Here is a 20,216-nt window from a genome sequence, read left to right on the forward strand (position 1 = left end):
GGGAAAACTTCCTGTTGTGTACTTTTCATCACTGTCAGCAGTGAGCATTTCCAGGTACTGTACAATTTAGACACAAAGGAAAGCCCGTTGTGTATTTTCAGATCAGACAAGTGTCAGCTCAGCTCACAGGTTACATTCTTCATCCCTTCCCCAGCCCCCTTAGAAGTTTGTGCTTTCCAACCCCGTTCCAACACTTGGACACATTGTCGAAGCTAAGTATTCAATGCAAGACTGGGAAAATTACATTTTCAAATTATCAGAGAAAGACAGCATGGGTGGGACTTAGTTTGTCATGTTTGATTGATTTGTATTTTTAAAAAGATGGCAACACAAGACCTGGACCAGGGAAATGTTATTTATATGGGCTGCCAAAAGACACTTGAAGAGATAGCTCATAAGAGATTCTTGATCAAATTTGAAATTGCAAGCAACTTATTGAGCTGTTTGGGAGTGGCAGGCAATGAAGATTGGGCAGACAGTTGAATTGCTAAAATGTGACCATTGATGTCCCTGCAGGATCTGTGCTGGGGCCATAACTATTTATTGCCTTCCTTAGTGATCGCACATTGAGATAGAAAGCCACCTATCCAAATTTGATGATACAGGGAGGCAGCAATGTCAATAGTGTAAATGGAACTGAAGAAAGAAAAGAAGGGAGATTAAGCGAATGGAAAAATGTGGCAAATGGATTTTCATTACCAGTGAATGTGAGGTTATCTACTGGAATAGAGTAGAATACATATGACAGGAAACTTTCTAAATGGTGGATTAAACAATTAGCAACATTTGAAATTTAAACAGAAACTGGGGATCAAGTACATCTGTAATTTAAAGGTCATAAACAGGTACAGAAGATAATCAGAAAGGCTATTGGAAATCTGATCTTTTGTTTCTAAAGAAATCAAATGCGAAAGGTAACAGTTACTTTACAGTTTGACTACGCTCTGGTTAGACCACACCTGAAAGATTAGTGAGAACTTCTGCACTGCAGTTCTGAAACAATTGATGGATACTGGGGGGATGGCTCCATCAATTATTAAGGGTTGTACTTCATGGATAGATTAAACAAATATTGTGAATATATTGGATGTTTAAAGCTCTGAAGTGCTGGAAAATGAGATTAGAATAATTGGGTGGTTCTTGACTGGTGCAGACTCGATGGGCTGAAGGGTTTTTTTCTGTGACTCTCATACCTGCTTACATTGAAGTACTATCTAGAAAGAAATTGAAGAATTTTAACCATTTTGGACAATTTCTGGATTGAAAAGGGATTTATTGGGGGTCTTCTTGGAGAGCTGCCAACAGTTTAACATGTGCTTTTCCACCGGAAATCAAATGAGTGGAGAAATGGCTAAACAAAGCTTTAAAGGAAATTGGGTTTATAGCCTTACTGCAAAAAACCTGACTTTGAGAGTACCGGAGTCTCCATGCTACTTGGAGCCTAGCAACTCTAAATGGGTGCAGCACCGACAACACTCAAGAAGCACAGCACCATCCAGGACAAAGGTGTTCACTTGATTGGCAACACTTTCAGTCACTGCAGCCCTGATGCTCAGTAACAACAGTGTGTACCATCTGCATGTTACAGTGCAGAAATCCACAAAGATTTCTTATCCTCTCCCATACCCTCAATCATTATCATTGAGAAGAACCAGGACAGTAGATACATGGGGTTACCAACGCCTGCACGTTCCTCTCCAAGCTACTCACCGTGATACGGACATATGAAGTCATTCCTTCAGTGTTGCTGCTTCAAAATCCTGCAATTCCTTCCCGAACAACATTGTGGGTCTACCTGCAACTCTCAGACTGCGTTCAGTCAAGAAGTCAGCTCACCACCACCTTCTGGAGGGTAACTGGGAGGTGAGCGATAAGTGCTGACGCAGCCAGCAACCCACATTACATGAGTTTATTTTGAAAAAGTCCCCAAACTTGAGATTTATGTTCTACAGTGCCAAGAGGCACAGTAAAGAATGTGCCACAGAATCTGTTGTGAAATCCTGTTCTCAAAGTCCCTGGGAACCTGAGAGTTTTTAAATACCAGTTTACCTGCCTCACTAATAAGACCCAAAATGGTGGACTGTGACCAATTCTCAGAAACTCTAATTGTTGGAATGAGAGCTGGACTCGATCATCAAACTACATCTGTCAGTGATTCAGTTTTGTCAGCAGGAAGCAGTGGAAGTGATAAATCATTGGCTCACAGGGATTGTTTTTCCCTTGTGCTGTTTTTAAAACAGAACCTAATCATTGCAGAGACTTGTCTTTTTCTGTGCGTAGGTCATTGGATTAGTCAAAATTTTCCACTTTGTTGAAGGATAAGTTTCATTCCTAATAACAGGATTATTTTTGAGTTTAAAGTAACATGCTGGAATTTTCTTGTGTTCTGGATGGTGACCAGAGAGGAATAGTTGGTGATTGAATCAACATGTTTGTACTGATAGTGTGATTAATAGAGCAGTAGGGCTGATTATGAGCACACTGTCCTATGAAGTCCGTAGTACAAACTAAGGACCTATGCCCTGGAATAAATGTGTAGGTGCAATTTTCATTCAAGTTTTCAAGATGTTAAATGGGACAAATAGGGTGGATTAGTGGAATTGTTTCTCCCAATCAGGAATCTGGGATAGTGAAGGTAGTTTTTAAAAAAAAAAATGGACTAGAACTTTTAGGGGCTGAATTGGGAAATGTTTAGACACGGTTAAGAGGGGCCTGGTACACCTCTTGACAAACAGCTTTGATGCTCAATCACTTGTCTTAAAACTGAGTGGTTTGTTTTTTAAGCAAAAGCTATTAAATATGTGTGGGGAAAGTAGACACATGTAGTTCAGATCTCTGAAGAATGCAACAGGTTCAAAGGGCTAAATAGTGTCGTTCTATTCCTCTTCCCTGTTGACACCTGTGTCTTTTTCGGGATGGGATAGTTTCAATCCTATCAAGGATAGTTACAAGAACAGCCAGCAGAGAGAAGGAAGTTTTCAAGTCTTTAGCCTTGGTTGGATTTGAGCCCTGTTTCCAATCCATTGTGCTACCCACCTTTCCTCCTCAATACAATCTAGTGGCACAGTGTACAGTGATACTAACATTGACCTGTTTAAGGTCCAAATCTTTGAAAACAGCTTTAATCCATTAGATAAAGTGTTTTTTATCCAGTGACTATCCCATCCAACAATCTGGAAAAGTCTTGTAATATATCAGAACTCTGAGAAGTTAAGGGACATCAATAGATAAGTCAGGCTGCTTCGAAATGACTTGGTTTTCCCTGGGTAGAGCAGAACTCCTATTGTGTATATCCCATCTGAACATGCCCCCCCGCCCCCCCATATCCACCCCCTCCCACCACCACCGCCTCTTAGATTCTGGACCCCTTTCCCAAGGCCTTCCAGTCCACACAATCTACTTCATCCTCTGCCATGTCTTCACAAGCTTGTGACAAGATTTTAACTGTAATTATGAATCCTATTTTTGTGCTTTACAGGGGAGCAAATGTAGTGCTTGAAGTCAGAGAGGTTGCAATGAAGATATTTGAAGATTACACACAATCTTGGTACTGGATTTTGATGTAAGTGTTTAATTAATTTTCCCTTTGTAGTTTCCAGTAGGATGGGGACTAAGTTTTGCCCTTACTTTTACCAGAGTCACCTAAAGTGCTGCCTGTATTTCTCGTTGACATTATGCTATCTGAAAACATAATATCCATTTCCATATGTGCACTGAAGGAGCCCACCTTTTCAGCACTGTATGCTATGATTCTCCACTGCTTCTCATTCACATGCAGTGATGGATAAGCAGAAATCTCCTCATAAATATTGGGATGACCAAAGCTCAAAACCAGTATGTCTGCCACCCTGGTAAAACCTGAAATAGTGGACTGTGACCAATTCTTAGAAACTCCCAATCCAAGTTTGTTGGAATCAGAGCTGGACTCTCTCATCCAACTACAGCTGTCAGTGATTCAGCTTTGTCAGCAGGAGCCAGTGGAAGTGGAAAATCATTGTATTCCAGACCCCTGGCTCACAGGGGTTGTGCCCTCTCTAAAACAAAACCAAATCTTTGCAGAGATCACCACCAACCTTTTCCTCTGGTCATTGATGTATAATCATTTGTATTCTTACTGACCTAATAACGTCAGATCTGCTAACACCTCACTTCTGACGTCTCTTGCTCTTGTTATCATCTCCTTTTATGACCTTGCTCCCTCCCATCTCCGTAATCTCCTCCAGCCCCAAACATACTCACGATATCTTCAATGACTGATGTGCTTTCAGCCGATGAGGGTTGGAATTTTGTAATTGCCTTCCTAATCCTCTAGATTACAATTTTTCAGTTGTCCTTTTGAGGTGTTTCTTACAACCTTACCCTTTGACGTTTAAGATTAATTATCTTAGCTTCTTCTTGGGTAGTTCAATGTTAGATTTTATCTGATAACATTTCCGTGAAATGCTTTAGGACAGTTTACCACACTTAAAGGTGCCATAGAAATGTGAGTTTTTGATTTTATTTTTGTCTGCTTATTTTGTAGAGGGATGAGCATCGCCCTGGTGGTTAGCCTGCTCTTTGTCATCTTGTTGCGTTTCATTGCTGCATTTATGGTGTGGTCAATCATCCTGATGGTTATTGCTGTCCTTGGCTACGGTACGTAATGTCACTGCTCAGCTGTGAAGTTATTGTTTCTGGCAATCTTCAGAGATCAGGAATATTTAAATTTTTTTCATCAACTACCATGTCCACACCTTGGCAAACATCACTATGTGCTAGTCTTTATATGAGGGACTGGTGGCCTGTGTAAATCCCAGCCGACGACAAGTGTGAGCCAAGTGCAATACTGATCCTCCCAGATGAGGAAGGTGTTGCTGTGTTCAATGGTCAACTTGTAGACCACGTTAGATGCCTAAATTGAACTGAGTTGTTCTAAACAATAGCCTCGGGGCCTTGAATTCACGTTAAGGAAAAGAACAGCCAAGATTCAGATATCACTGTGTGTCTTGATATGTTTGTATGTATTTATGTTGTGAATTTAGGGTGAGGTTTGGCAGTGATCTGAGAGCAGAAGTGGGCTATTCAGCCGCCAGTCTGCAGCTGGGCTGATCTGATAATCCTGAACTTCACTTTCCTGTCTTTGTCTTTTTCCCAGTAATCCCTGATTCCCCCAGTGATTAAGTGTTAAGCCTTGAGTATGCTTAAGGACCCAGCTTTTGACAGCCCTCTGAATAAAGACTATGACAAATTGAATAATCTTCGAGCACAGTAACCTCTTCTCAGCTCTGCCTTAAGTGGGTGGTCCATTATACTGGGATTATAGCCTCTGGTCCTATACGCACACGCACCAGGAGGAATACCCTTTCCACGTTGATCCTGTCAAGCCCCCTTAGAGTCGTGCATGTTTCAATGATGGTCGCCTCCCATTCGTCCAAACTCTGAATGTGGGGCCAACCAGCTCAACTACTCCTTTATATTTAAGAAAGGTCCTTCCATACCTGGGATCAACCAAGTGAACTTTCTCTGGACAGCCTCGGATGCCTGTAGATCTTTTGTTAAATAAGGTGACCAAAACTGCTCATGGTATTCAAGATGTGGTGTAATTACTGCTTTGTACAGCGTTACCATCTCCTTTTGAGGTAAAAAGCTGACATTCCATTAGCCTCAGTGATAATGGGAACTGCAGATGCTGGAGAATCCAAGATAATAAAATGTGAGGCTGGATGGACACAGCAGGCCCAGCAGCACAAAAGCTGACGTTTCAGGCCTAGACCCTTCTTCAGAGAGGGGGATGGGGTGAGTGTTCTGGAATAAATAGGGAGAGGGGGGGAGGCGGACCGAAGATGGAGAGAAAAGAAGATAGGTGGAGAGGAGAGTATAGGTGGGGAGGTAGGGAGGGGATAGGTCAGTCCAGGGAAGACGGACAGGTCAAGGAGGTGGGATGAGGTTAGTAGGTAGGAAATGGAGGTGCGGCTTGGGGTGGGAGGAAGGGATGGGTGAGGGGAAGAACAGGTTAGGGAGGCAGAGACAGGCTGGACTGGTTTTGGGATGCAGTGGGTGGAGGGGAAGAGCTGGGCTGGTTGTGTGGTGCAGTGGGGGGAGGGGACGAACTGGGCTGGTTTTGGGATGCGGTGGGGGAAGGGGAGATTTTGAAGCTGGTGAAGTCCACATTGATACCATTGGCTTGCAGGGTTCCCAAGCGGAATATGAGTTGCTGTTCCTGCAACCTTCGGGTGGCATCATTGTGGCACTGCAGGAGGCCCATGATGGACATGTCATCTAAAGAATGCGAGGGGGGGGAGTGGAAATGGTTCGCGACTGGGAGGTGCAGTTGTTTATTGTGAACCGAGCGGAGGTGTTCTGCAAAGTGGTCCCCAAGCCTCCGCTTGGTTTCCCCAATGTAGAGGAAGCCACACCGGGTACAATGCATATAGTGTACTACATTGGCAGATGTGCAGGTGAACCTCTGCTTAATATGGGAAGTCATCATAGGGCCTGGGATAGGGGTGAGGGAGGTGGTGTGGGGGCAAGTGTAGCATTTCCTGCGGTTGCAGGGGAAGGTGCCGGGTGTGGTGGGGTTGGAGGGCAGTGTGGAGTGGACAAGGGAGTCATGGAGAGAGTGGTCTCTCCGGAAAGCAGTCAAGGGTGGGTATGGAAGAATGTCTTGGGTGGTGGGGTCGGATTGTAGATGGCAGAAGTGTCGGAGGATGATGCGTTGTATCCGAAGGTTGGTGGGGTGGTGTGTGAGAACGAGGGGGATCCTCTTTGGGCGGTTGTGGCGGGGGCCGGGTGTGAGGGATGTGTTGCGTGAAATGCGGGAGACGCGGTCAAGGGCATTCTCGACCACTGTGGGGGGGAAAGTTGTGGTCCTTGAAGAACTTGGACATGTGGGATGTGCGGGAGTGGAATGCCTCTCATCGTGGGGGCGGAAGCGGAGGAATTGGGAATAGGGGATGGAATTTTTGCAGGAGGGTGGGTGGGAGGAGGTATATTCTAGGTAGCTGTGGGAGTCGGGCTTGAAATGGACATCAGTTACAAGCTGGTTGCCTGAGATGGAGACTGAGAGGTCCAGGAAGGTGAGGGATGTGTTGGAGATGGCCCAGGTGAACTGAAGGTTGGGGTGGAAGGTGTTGAAGTGGATGAACTGTTCGAGCTCCTCTGGGGAGCAAGAGGCGGCACCGATACAGTCGTCAATGTAACGGAGGAAGAGGTGGGGTTTGGGGCCATTAGCCTTCCCTATTACCTGCTGAATTTGGATGCTAGCTTCTTGTGGCTCGTGGCCAAGTATTCCCAAATCCCTCTGTGCTGCAGCTTTCTGCAGTCCCTTGCCAATTAATAATATTCACACCTCTATTCCTGCCAAAGCACAGAACCCGACATTCTTTTCCACATTGTAACCATCTGCCAAGTTTTTGCCCCTTCACTGGGGCAAACCTGCTCTTATCTCTCTGTCGATTCCTGGTGTCATCCTCATATCTTCCTTCCCACCTATTTTTGTGTCATTTGCAAACTTGGCTATAGTACATTCATTTCCATCATCCGAGTCAGGAATATATTTGGAAATAATTGTGTCCCCAGCACTGATCCCTATGGCACTCCACTAATTGCAAGTCGCCGTCCTGAAAATGCCACTTTAATACAACCCTTTTTTTGTCTGAAGAAGGGTCCAAACTGGAAATGTCAGATTTCCTGCTCCTGTGAAGCTGCTTGGCCTGCTGTTTGTCCAGTTCTACACCTTGTTATCTCCGATTCTCCAGCATCTGCAGTTCCCACTATCTCTGTCTTTTAGTCAGCCAATGCTCTATCCATGCTAATACACTGCCTCCAACACGGTATATATAGAAATGTTCAGATGACATGACTGCTAGTGGGCTCAGTCTCTCATAAACACAGTGGGGAGATGGAGAGATTGCTCACTTACCGTAACAGAAAAAAGTCAGCTGTGTCTGAGAGGAAAGGTGGTTAAGAAAGCAAACAATTGTGTAATATGTCTGACATCGAAACTGTTGATAGTGCACATTTTGAAGATGATTAGTTACTTGTTTGGTTGATGCAGGTATTTTTCACTGCTACGTGGAATATAACGAGTTGAAGGGAGTTCCAGGAGCAGAAGTGACAATCAAAGACTTGGGTTTCCATACTGACCTGCGAGTCTACCTACACTTACGACAGACCTGGCTGGCATTTTGTAAGGAAACGCTTGTTTCATTTCATGTTGTAGTCGAATTCTGAGAGATGTGGAGATTTTTAAACATTCTGGTTGAGTCACAGAATGGAGTTTCACCATTTACTGTAGCGGCAAAGAATGAAATGTTACCAAAGGGTGACTAATCCCTGGGCCCAGATGGTTTCACCCAGAGTCTTCATAGAGTTGGCTCAGAACATTCAGATGCGCTGTTGTCTTTTGATTCAAGGAGTTATGCAATTTTCCAAACTGAAGAAAAATGTCACATTCCTGTTCAAGAAAGTTCAGGCAGGTAGGAGGAAACTAGGGAATTATGGATCAGTTAGGCTAATAAATACTTCAAGGAATTACTGGAGCTTAAATTTATTTTTACTGGCTCTCGGGATGTGGGTGTCACCGGCCAGGGCAGCATTTGTTGCCCAAGCCTAATTGCCCAGAAGGCTGAATAGGAGTCAGCCACATTGCTGTAGGCCTGGAGTCACATGTAGGCCAGGCCAATAAGGGATGGCAGTGTCCTTCCCTGAAGAACATTAGTGACTTAAGGATAGGTGACTGACCATCTTAAAATTTTCAGCTGATCAGACAGATCTAACTTGGATTTGCAAAGGGTAAATCATACCTGATAAAACAGAATTAATCTACTGAACTTGTACTGTAGACCCCCTCCGATAGTTAGCAGGAAATTGAGAAGCAAATTTGTAAGGAGATCTCAGTAATCTGTAAGAATAATAGGGTGATTACGGTAGCTGATTTTAATTTTCCAAACGTAGACTAGGATAGTGTTAAGAACTTGGAGAAGAAAATTTTCTGATTCCGTACATGGATATACCAACTACAGAAGGTGCAAAACGTGACCTACTCTTGGGGAAATAAGGCAGGGCAGGTGACTGAGGTGTCAAATGGAGGAGTACTTTGGGATCAGTGACCATAATTTGACTGATTTTAAATAGGGATGGAAAAGGATAGATCAGATCTAAAAATTAGTTCTAAATTTGGGAAAAGGCCAATTTTGACGGTATTAGGGAAGAACCTTCAAGGGTTGATTGGGGGCAGATATTTGCAGGTAGAGGGGCGGCTGGAAAATGGGAAGCCTTCAGAAATGAGATAATGAGAGTCCAGAGACAATATGTTCCTGTTAGGGTGAAGAGCAAGGCTGGTAGATGTAGGGAATGCTGGCTGACTGAGGTTTTGATCAGGAAAAAGAAGGAAACATATGTCAGGCACAGACAGCAGAAATTGAGTGAATCCAGAAGAGTATGAAAGGAGTAGGAGTACAGCTACGAAGGAAATCAGGAGGGCAAAAAGGGGACATGAGATAGCTTTGGCATGTAGGATTAAGGAGAATCCAAGGGAATCCTACAAATACATCAGGGACAAAAGAGTAACTAGGGAGAGAATAGGGCCCCTTGAAGATCAGCAAGGCTGCCTTTGTGTGGAACCACAGGAGATGGAGATACTAAACAAGTATTTTGCAGCAGTGTTAACTGTGGAGAAGGATATGGAAGATAGACAATGTAAAAACATAAATAGCAACCTCTTAAAAGCTCCATATTTTGGAAGAGGAGGTGCTGAACGTCTTAAAACGTGTAAAGATGGATAAAATCTCCAGGACCCAACTGGGTGGAGCCTAGAATTTGGGGGAAGCGAGGGAAGTGATTGCTGGGCCCCTGGCTGAGATATTTGTATCATTGATAGCCACAAGTGAAGTACCAGAAGATAAAGGTTGGCTAATGTGGTGCCACTATTTAAGAATGGTGGTAAGGAAAAGCCAGGGAACTATAGACCAGTGAGCCTGACATTGGTGGTGGGCAGGTTGTTGGAGAGAACCCTGAGGGACAGGATTTACATGTATTTGGAAAGGCAAGGACTGATTAGGGATAGCCAACATGGCTTTGTGGATGGGAAATGGTGTCTCACTAACTTGATTGAGTTTTTTGAAGAAGTAACAAAGAGGATTGAGGGTAGAGCGGTGAACGTGGTCTATATGGATTTCAGTAAAACGTTAAACAACATTCCTCATTGTAGTCTGGTTAAGTGGTGGAGGGTTGCTTTTCAGACTGGAGGCCTGTGACCAGCGGTGTGCCATAAGGATTGGTGCTGGGTCCACTGATTTTCTTCATTTTATATAAATAATTTTGATGTGAATATAGGAGGTATGGTTGGTAAGGTTGCAAATGACACCAAAATTGGAGGTGTAGTGGACAGCATAGAAAGTTTCCTCAGATTTCAATGGGACATTGATCAGATGGGCCAGCGGGCCAAGGAGTGGCAGATGGAATTTAATTTACATAAATGTGAGGTGCTATATTTTGGAAAGGCAAATCAGGGCAGGATTTATACACTTAATAGTAAGGTCCTGGGGAGTGTTGTTGAACAGAGACTTTGGAGTGCGAGTTCATAGTTCCTTGGAAGTGGAGTCACAGGTAGACATGATAGTGAAGAAGGCATTTGGTACACTTCCCTTCATTGGTCAGTGCATCGAGTATAGGAGTTGGAAAGTCATGTTGCAGCTGAACAGGATACTTGTTAGACGACTAGTAGAATACTGTAAGCAATTCTGGTCTCCCTGCTGTAGGATTGATGTTATGAAACTTGAAAGAGTTCAGAAAAGATTTATTATGTTGCCAGAGTTGGAGGATTTGAGCTTTAGGAAGAGGCTGTGAATAGACTGGGACTATTTTTTTCTAGAATGTTGGAAGTTGAAAAGTGACCTTTATGGAGGTTTTTAAATTGAGGCATGGAAAGGATGAATAGGCAAAGTCTTTTCCCTGGGCTGGGGGAGTCCAAAAGTAGAGGTCATAGGTTTAAGATCAGAGGGGAAGTATTAAAAAAGGGATCTAAGGGTCAACTTCTTCCACATACAGGGTGTTATGTGTATAGAATGAGCTGCCAGAGGAAGTGGTGGAGGCTGGTACAATTACAACATTTAAAAGGCATCTGGATGGATATATGAATAGGAAGGGTTTAGAGGGATATGGGCCACATGCTGGCGAGTGGGACTAGATTAGTTTAGGAGATGTGGCTGACATAGATGAGTTGGACCAAAGTGTCTGTTTCCATGTTCTCCATTGCTGACTGTGTAACAGAAAAGGAAAATCCTGTGGATGTTGAAACTCTGAAATAAGAAAATATGCGGTGTCTATTGGAAAGGAATGGGGCTAATGTTTCAAATCAATGACTAAAATGGTGAACGAGGGATTATCTATCAGCATTTACATGGACCTTTTTGAGGTAACTGATAAAGTCTTGTCACAAGAAATTATTGGCGAAAGTTGAAGCTTGTGGAATCAAGGACAACTTGATGACCTGGTTAGGAAGTTGGCTGGGTTGCACTAAACGGAGAAAAGGGGTAATGAATATATGCCCATTAGTAGGATGTCAGCAGTGGTATACCGCAAAGATCTCTGGGCCTTCGCGCTTATGTGGGAGAGAAATCCCAAATTATTGACACAACAGAATGACTGCAGTAAACCTTAGGGTATAAACACTCACCTTGATAGAACTGAGTTTGATTATTGCTGGGAAAAAGGCACGTTCTGTCAAAGCTTTCAGCCTTGTGCTTGGCGGATCAGTTCACAAGGATCCCCATTTCGGGGTAAACCAGTTATTTGTACTGTATGAGAGAAGAATGATTATTGTTGGCAAGTGGACTCTAGTTCAGATGTTGCCATGGGAATGAACTAGTCAGTGATGATTAACACTTAACTGCCAAGCCTTGAACAAATTTCAACCTAGGAAAGATGATTGGTATTGCCCTGAGAAATGAACAGATCATGGCTGTTGATAACAAAAGTGTGGAGCTGGATGAACGCAGCAGGCCAAGCAGCATCTCAGGAGCACAAAAGCTGACGTTTCGGGCCTAGACCCTTCTTCAGAGATCATGGCTGTTACTTATTTTGTTGACTTGAAACGTGGAGAGTATATGTTTACATGCTAGATATGTAAAAGCAGGTAAAGGTTTCTATACACTATATCAAAAAAAGCAATTTAACAAAGTGAGCCTTCGTCCTGTAGTCAGACTTTTAGGAATTAATAATAGAAAATATGGAGATGGCACATGAATTGATCAGGTATTTTGTATCAGTCTTCACTGCAGACAATACAAATACATCCAGAAATAACTGAATCACAGAATGGATAGAGGGAAGAACTTGAGAAAATTACAATCACCAGAGCAGTGGTACTGGGCAAATTATCAGAGCTGTAGTTTGACAAGTCCCTGTCCTTAATGGATTTCATCTTTACTAGGATTACAGTGAGATAGTCAACGCATTAATTTTCCTAAATTCCCTAGATTCCAGAAAGACTTTATTAGATTAGAAATTAGCAAGCGCTGTTCCTTTCTTTAAAAATAGGGAGGGTGAGCAGGAAACTAGACCATTTTAGCTTAATGTCAGTGATGGCGCAGATGTTCCATATTATTGTTAAGCACCTTAAAACAGGGCACTTAGAAAAGGTCAGGGTGAGGGTCCGGCATTTTATGTACCATTTGCGGTCTTGCTTATAGACCAGGAATGGTTGCAATATTTTCATTGTTGTGACTTCAGGGATAATCAGAATTTGTTTTCTTAGCTCTTCAATATTATTTCATTATGCTCTCAGCTGACAGCACAAGAATATTGAATTGGATTTGAGTGAAAAGTGTATCAAGTGTGTTAGTTATTGTGGCTGAAAAGTTAGGCATTGCTGCTATCCGATCTCAATAGTCCTATAATTTTTAGTTTCAGTTCCATAAGGTTAGCTTTAAATCTTCTTATTCGACAAAGACACACAATTTTTGTCAAAAAAAAAATTAATTCCTGAAACCTGGGTGAGAGCTGCTGCTGTGGGAAGTTCTACAAAGACCAGAGTTAAACCAGTTTCAATTGATAAGGGCAGATGTCGGCTCTGATTTATGTCCCTCTGCTCCCAGAGAGAGAGAGACATATTTAATGTTGTCTTTTTCTCATTGCAGTAATCATACTGGTGGTCCTGGAACTTATCATCATTCTGATATTAATATTCCTACGGAAGAGGATTATGATAGCAATAGCCCTGCTAAAGGAAGCAAGCAAGTGAGTACAGAACAATTTATAAAGAGGATATTTTGGGTTCGAAGCCAGGCTAGGGGTTGGGCAGCGTTGAAGTGGAGCTGAGGCATTGGGAGGTGAGGGGGCTCGGGGTTTGAGGTGAGTGATGGGGTAGGGAAGCTGGAGAGTTTAAGGCAAGTGAAACAGGCGATGGGCTATGATGTGCTCTGGCTTTAAGATGGGGAATGTTGATGGCCTCGTAAACACCTTACTGAAGTCAGTGCATGACCACATCCAGTAGGACCTTGCGGGAGAAAATCAGAAAGCTGTTGGATTAAGAAAGACTCTGACAACAATATCAGTGACTTGTCATATTTTATTTTCTCTTTCCACAGAGCTGTTAGCTATATTATGTCCACTCTGGTCTATCCTGTAATCACATTTCTCCTGTTGCTACTGTGCGTAGCTTACTGGGGCATTACGGCCGTGTATCCTTTGACCAATATTTTGTCTCTGCTTTCACAGTGGAATATAATTTCTTCCTGAAAACTGCACTTAATATAGAAAAGTTTTGTGCAATTACAATAACTCGGGAGAAGATATTAAGTAAACTGATGGGATTTTAGCAGATAAGTCCCTGAGGCCTGAAGGTCTGCACCTGAGGGTATTAAGAGTTTGCAGCAGAGATAGTGGATGCATTAGTTGTAATATCCCACAGTACCCTGGATTCTGGAAAGGCACCAGTGAATTGGAAATACCTTAATGTTAGACCCTTATTCAAAAAAGGAAATGGGCAAAAAGTTCTCTTCCGTTGCTCTCATGCTCTTTCCCTCCGTCCTTCCAAACAGCTGCTCTTGCTCACCCTTGCATGCTCCTTGTTTCTCAAACAAAAGCATACTTGCGCACTCTGTGTCTCTGGCTCTCGCCAGCGCACAAACACACACACGTGCCCCATCTCTGCACGTGGCTCAGTGGTACACTCTTGTTTGAGGCAGAGTTGTGGTTTCATGTGCCACACCAGAAATTTAAGTAGAAAAATCTGATTTTAAAACTCTATGAATCGAAGGAGGGTTGTTCCTGGTGGAATGGCCTCGCTTTAGGGGAACCTGTTCTTTGCAAACAATGAATTGAGGCCTGTTTTAATGTCCTTTGACACCATTCAAAGTTCTCTCTCATTCTGGCCGAACCCGTGTAAAACAAGAAACTTTTTCATTCATCATCAATCTTTGATTGGACCTTGGCCAATCTGATTCATTCATTCATTATACATGTTGGTTGGGTGAATATTCTGGGCACTCTACACACGTTCTGTATGTACCTTTTGGAGCAAACTCCCATGTTGTAATTTCTAACCCTCCATTTGAAGAAGTTATCTGTTGCCTTGACTTTTGATTCTGAAGATTCTTGTCCACCTCCAGTAAAGCGGTTTATAAAGTGCTAGCAAATGAATTGACCTGTAATTACACCATGAAGACCTGTAATCCTGATGTGAGTACTATTTCTGAATAAAACACCCTGAGGAAAAGGGGAGGGGGGCTGTTTCCTTTCTCATTTTCCCCGACCAGCACCTGTGTGTTCTGACTGGCACAGCCTCCAACTTGTCTGTTTGATGGTATTCTGGGAGGTTTGCTTCATCACTCAGTCTGTGGCTGCTCTGTGCCATTGACCTGTCTGGACCGAATGGCCAGCTCCTGTTTAAAATCGAACACAGCCTGCTGTTCCAGCATCTCTCATCGCTGCTTTCCCCAACATGGGTTGTTGGAGAGTTTATGTCTGTCTCAATCAGCAGAGAGATTCTGTCCACTGTTTCCTTGTGGCTCTGGTGTATAATGGGTTAGAAAGAGGACAGCATCTCATAATAATGAATTGACAGCCTCCGTTGGTAACTGTCATTGCACTGATCCACAACAACTTAGATTCTGCCTCTGTTCCTCCATGCTGCCCTTAGTTGAACAGTAGTTGAGGTGCTAAGTTGGTCCCACCAACTCTGCATATTTCAAGGAAGGCTTGGCCAATTCAGTTCATGACTGAAATGTCTGTTTGTGCTTCTGGATATGCCTGTGGTTCCATCAGTGTGTGGGAGGACTTGGCTCGTCTCTACCATTTAAACAAGTTCCAAATATTGACTGGGAACACTATAGTTCGAGTACTATAGATGGGTCAGTTTTTCTCCAGAGTGTGCAGGAGGGCTTCCTGACACAGTATGTAGACAGGCCAACAAGGGGCGAAGACACATTAGATTTGGTACTGGGTAATGAGCCCGGCCAGGTGTTAGATCTGGAAGTAGGTGAGCACTTTGGTGATAGCGATCACAATTATGTTCTGTTTACTTCAGTGATGGAAAGGGATAGGTGTATACCACTGGGCAAGAGTTATAGCTGGGGGAAAGGCAATTACGATGAGATTAGGCAAGATTTAGGGAGCATAGGATGGGGAAGGAAACTGCAGGGGATGGGCACATTGGAAATGTGGAGCTTATTCAAGGAAAAGCTCCTGTGTGTCCTAGATAAGTATGTACCTGTCAGGCAGGGTGGAAGTTGTAGAGCGCGGGAGCCGTGGTTTACGAGGGAAGTGGAATCTCTGGTCAAGAGGAAGAAGGAGGCTTATGTTAGGATGAGATGTGAAGGCTCAGTTAGGGCGCTTGAGGGCTACGAGGTCGCCAGGAAAGACCTAAAGAGAGAGCTCAGAAGAGCCAGGAGGAGACATGAGAAGTTGTTGGCGGAGAGGATCAGGGTAAACCATAAGGCTTTCTATAGGTATTTAAGGAATAAAAGAATGACGAAAGTAAGATTAGGGCCAATCAAGGATAGTAGTGGGAAGTTGTGTGTGGAGTCAGAGGAAATAGGGGAAGCACTGAATGAATATTTTTCAACAGTATTCACTCTAGAAAATGACACTGTTGTCGGGGAGAATACTGAGATACAGGCTACTAGACTAGGTGGAATTGAGGTTCACAAGGAAGAGGTATTAGAAATCCTACAGAGGGTGAAGATAGATAAGTCCCCTGGGCCAGATGGGATTTATCCTAGGATCCTCTGGGAAGCCAGGGAGGAGATTGCCAAGCCTTTGGCATTGATCTTTAACTTGTCATTGTCTACAGGAATAGTGCCAGACAACTGGAGGATAGCAAATGTGGTTCCCCTGTTCAAGAAGGGGAGTAGAGACAACCCTGGTAATTATACACTAGTGAGCCTTACCTCAGTTGTTGGTAAAGTGTTGGAAAGGTTATAAGAGATAGGATTTATAATCATCTAGAAAAGAACAAATTAAATTAGGGATAGTCAGCACAGTTTTGTGAAGGGAAGGTCATGCCTCACAAACCTTATTGAGTTCTTTGAGAACGTGACCAAACAGGTAGATGAGAGTAAACCGGTTGATGTGGTGTATATGGATTTCAGCAAGGTGTTCGATAAAGTTCCCCACAGTAGGCTATTGTACAAAATGCGGAGGAATGGGATTGTGGGAGATATAGCAGTTTGGATCGGAAATTGTCTTCTTTCAGCAAGCCAGAGGGTGGTGGTTGATGGGAAATGTTCATCCTGGAGACCAGTTACTAGTGATGTACCGCAAGGGTCGGTGTTGGGTCCACTGCTGTTTGTCATTTTTATAAATGACCTGGATGAGGGTGTAGAAGGATGGGTTAATAAATTTGCAGATGACACTAAGGTCGGTGGAGTTGTGGATAGTGACGAAGGATGCTGTAGGTTGCAGAGAGACATAGATAAGCTGCAGAGCTGGGCTGAGAGGTGACAAATGGCGTTTAATGCAGACAAGTGTGAGGTGATGCACTTTGGTAGGAGTAACCAGAATGCAAAGTACGAGACTAATGGTAAGATTCTTGGTAGTGTAGATGAGCAGAGAGATCTCGGTGTCCACGTACACAGATCCTTGAAAGTTTCCACCCAGGTTGACAGGGCTGTTAAGAAGGCATAAGCATGTTTTAGCTTTTATTAATACAGGGATTGAGTTCTGGAACCAAGAGGTCATGCTGCAGCTGTACAAAACTCTGGTGCGGCTGCACATGGAGTATTGCGCACAGTTCTGGTCACCACATTATAAGAAGGATGTGGAAGCTTTGGAAAGGGTGCAGAGGAGATTTACTAGGATGTTGCCTGGTATGGAGGGAAGGTCTTACGAGGAAAGGCTGAGGGACTTGAGGCTGTTTTCGTTAGAGAGAAGAAGGTTGAGAGGTGACTTAATTGAGACATATAAAATATTCAGAGGGTTAGATAGGGAGAGCCTTTTTCCTAGGATGGTGACGGCGAGCACGAGGGGGCATAGCTTTAAATTGAGGGGTGCAAGATATAGGACAGATGTCAGAGGTAGTTTCTTTACTCAGAGAGTAGTAAGGGCATGGAACGCTTTGCGTGCAACGGTAGTAGATTCGCCAACTTTAAGTACATTTAAGTCATCATTGGACAAGCATATGGACGTACATGGAATAGCGTAGGTTAGATGGGCTTGAGATCGGTATGACAGGTCGGCACAACATTGAGGGCCGAAGGGCCTGTACTGTGCTGTCATGTTCTATGTTCTATGTTTGCAATGGGGAGGGAACAATCAACAATCTGGAGCAATACCAAATGATCCAGACATCACTATTACTGGATTTGTGTACCAGAACTGAATCAAGATCCCTCGCTCTAAGTTTCCTTGTGGGTGTATGAAACTAGATCCATCTGATTTTCTGGAAATGCCTGATCTTATTGTTCCAATCTTGGGGAGAAGTTCAGGAGATGTTGTCCTTGTTGGCTTGAACGCGGGCTGCTAAGGCTTGACCCGGTTGGCAATGTCTAATGTAACTTCGTAGTGAGGGTGTTGAACAGCTCCTCTACAGCCTTGTGAGGTTGCATGTTGTGATTATAGAGTGGTATTTCTGTGAATAACTTGTCTTTCTCCTTCTAGGCCTTTAATACTTCCAAGATCATAAAACAGTGCCCGGGAGCAGAGTGTATATTTGCTTTCTATGGAGGCGAGTCATACTATCATCGATACCTCATTGTCTTCCAATTCTACAACGTCTTTCTGTTCTTCTGGCTGTGCAATTTTGTCATCGCCTTGGGGCAGGTTACACTCGCAGGAGCTTTTGCCTCCTACTACTGGGCCTTTAATAAACCGGCTGACATTCCAGCACTCCCTGTGTTTGCTTCAATAGGACGTGCACTCAGGTATGTGTGTGTGTGTGTGTGTGTGGGTATCCCATGATCCAGACGTCACTATTCCTGGATTTGTGTACCAGAACTGAATCAAGATCCCTTGCTCAAAGTTTCCTTTGTTATTAGAACATAGAGCGTAGAACAATACAGCGCAGAACAGGCCCTTCGGCCCTCGAAATATGCCGACCTGTGAACTAGTCTAAGCCCCTCCCGCTGTACTATCCCATCATTATCCACATGCTTATCCAAGTACTGTTTAAATGCCCCTAATGTGGTTGAGTTAACTACATTGGCAGGCAGGGCGTTCCACATCCTTACCACTCTGAGTAAAGAACCTGCCTCTGACATCTGTCCTAAATCTATCACCCCTCAATTTGTAGCTATGACCCTTGTACAAGCTGACATCATCATCCTCGGAAAAAGACTCTCACTGTCCACCCTATCTAGTCCTCTGATCATCTTGTATGTCTCCATTAAATCCCCTCTTAGCCTCCTTCTCTCCAATGAGAACAGACCCAAGTCCCTCAGCCTTTCTTCATAGGGCCTGCCCTCCAGACCATGCAACATCCTGGTAAATCTCCAGTGCACCTTTTCCAATGCTTCCACATCCTTCCTGTAATGGGGTGACCAGAACTGCACGCAATATTCCAAGTAAGGTCGCACTAGCGTTTTGTACAGTTGCAGCATGACATCACGGCTCTGGAACTCAATCCCTCTACCAATAAAACCTAACACACCATAAGCCTTTTTAACAGCACTATCAACCTGGGTGGCAATTCTCAGGGATCTGTGTACATGGACACCAAGATCCCTCTGCACATCCACACTACAAAGAATGTTTCCATTGACCCAATATTCTGCCTTTCTATTATTCCTCCCAAAGTGAATCACCTGACATTTATCCGTATTAAACTCCATTTGCCACCTTTCAGCCCAATTCTGCAGTTTATCCAAGTCTCCCTGCAACCTGCAACATTCTTCCACACTGTCCACCGCTCCACCGACTTTAGTGTCATCTGCAAACTTACTGACCCATCCCCCTGTGCCTGTGTCCAAGTCATCATAAAAATGACAAACAGCAGTGGTCCCAAAACAGATCCTTGAGGCACACCACTAGTGACCTGGCTCCAGGCTGAATATTTTCCATCAACCACCACTCGTTGCCTTTTGACAGAAAGGCAGTTTCTAATCCAAACTGCTAAATCTCCCTCAATCCCGTGCCTCTGTATTTTCTCCAATAGCCTACCATGTGGAACCTTATCAAAGGCTTTACTGAAGTCCATGTCCACCACGTCAACTGCCCGATACTCATCCATATGCTTGCTCATTGTGGAAAGTGAGCATCACTGGCTGAGCCAGCATTTCTTACCCATCCCGAGTTGCCGTGAGAAGGTGGTGAGCTGCTGCCTTGAACTGCTGTAGTTTGACCCACGATGTCCTGGGGTGTGCAGGTAGTGGGGGGTGGGGGGGAGGAATTTCCAGGGTTTTGACCCAGTGCAACTTAAGAAACAGTGATATATTTCCAAGTTGGGACGATGAGTGACTTGGAGAGGATTTCAGGGTGTTCCCATGCTGTCTTTGTCCTTCAAGATGGAAGTGGTTGTCGGTTTGGATCGTGCTGTCTGAGGATCTGTGGTGAATTTCTGCAGCGCATCTTGTAGGTAGCACACACTGCTACTAAGCGTCGGTGGTGGAGGGAACTGATATTTGTGAATGTGGTGCCAGCCAAGCGTGCTGCTTTTTGTTCTAGAAGCTGCTTGAATGTTGTTGGAGCTGTGCCCATCCAGGCAAGTGGTTTGAATAACCTGGTGGGGATCAAAGTTAATGCAAGAAGATATTGGATGCTGTTATCTCCATCAATTAAACTTGTACACTGAGCAGAGTCAG

General features: G+C 43.9%; 1 protein-coding gene across 5 annotated transcripts in view; it reads left to right on the forward strand.

Annotated features, from left to right (window-relative positions):
• Nucleotides 1-20,216, forward strand: part of slc44a2 (solute carrier family 44 member 2) — a 98,014-nt gene that overhangs the window by 65,582 nt on the left and 12,216 nt on the right. For all 5 annotated transcript variants that reach the window (XR_009442979.1, XM_059640018.1, XM_059640015.1 and 2 more), the window contains 7 exons: nt 3,479-3,562; nt 4,523-4,635; nt 8,036-8,167; nt 13,119-13,218; nt 13,569-13,661; nt 14,574-14,661; nt 18,079-18,341. Coding sequence is in view for 4 of the 5 variants with exons in the window: in XM_059640018.1 (XP_059496001.1) it covers nt 3,479-3,562; nt 4,523-4,635; nt 8,036-8,167; nt 13,119-13,218; nt 13,569-13,661; nt 14,574-14,661; nt 18,079-18,341 (873 nt within the window). In the remaining variant the exon portion in view is untranslated. The remainder of the gene's footprint in view (nt 1-3,478; nt 3,563-4,522; nt 4,636-8,035; nt 8,168-13,118; nt 13,219-13,568; nt 13,662-14,573; nt 14,662-18,078; nt 18,342-20,216) is intronic.

Source organism: Stegostoma tigrinum, chromosome 35 (assembly GCF_030684315.1).
Source record: "Stegostoma tigrinum isolate sSteTig4 chromosome 35, sSteTig4.hap1, whole genome shotgun sequence".
NCBI classification, from domain to species: Eukaryota; Metazoa; Chordata; class Chondrichthyes; order Orectolobiformes; family Stegostomatidae; genus Stegostoma; species Stegostoma tigrinum.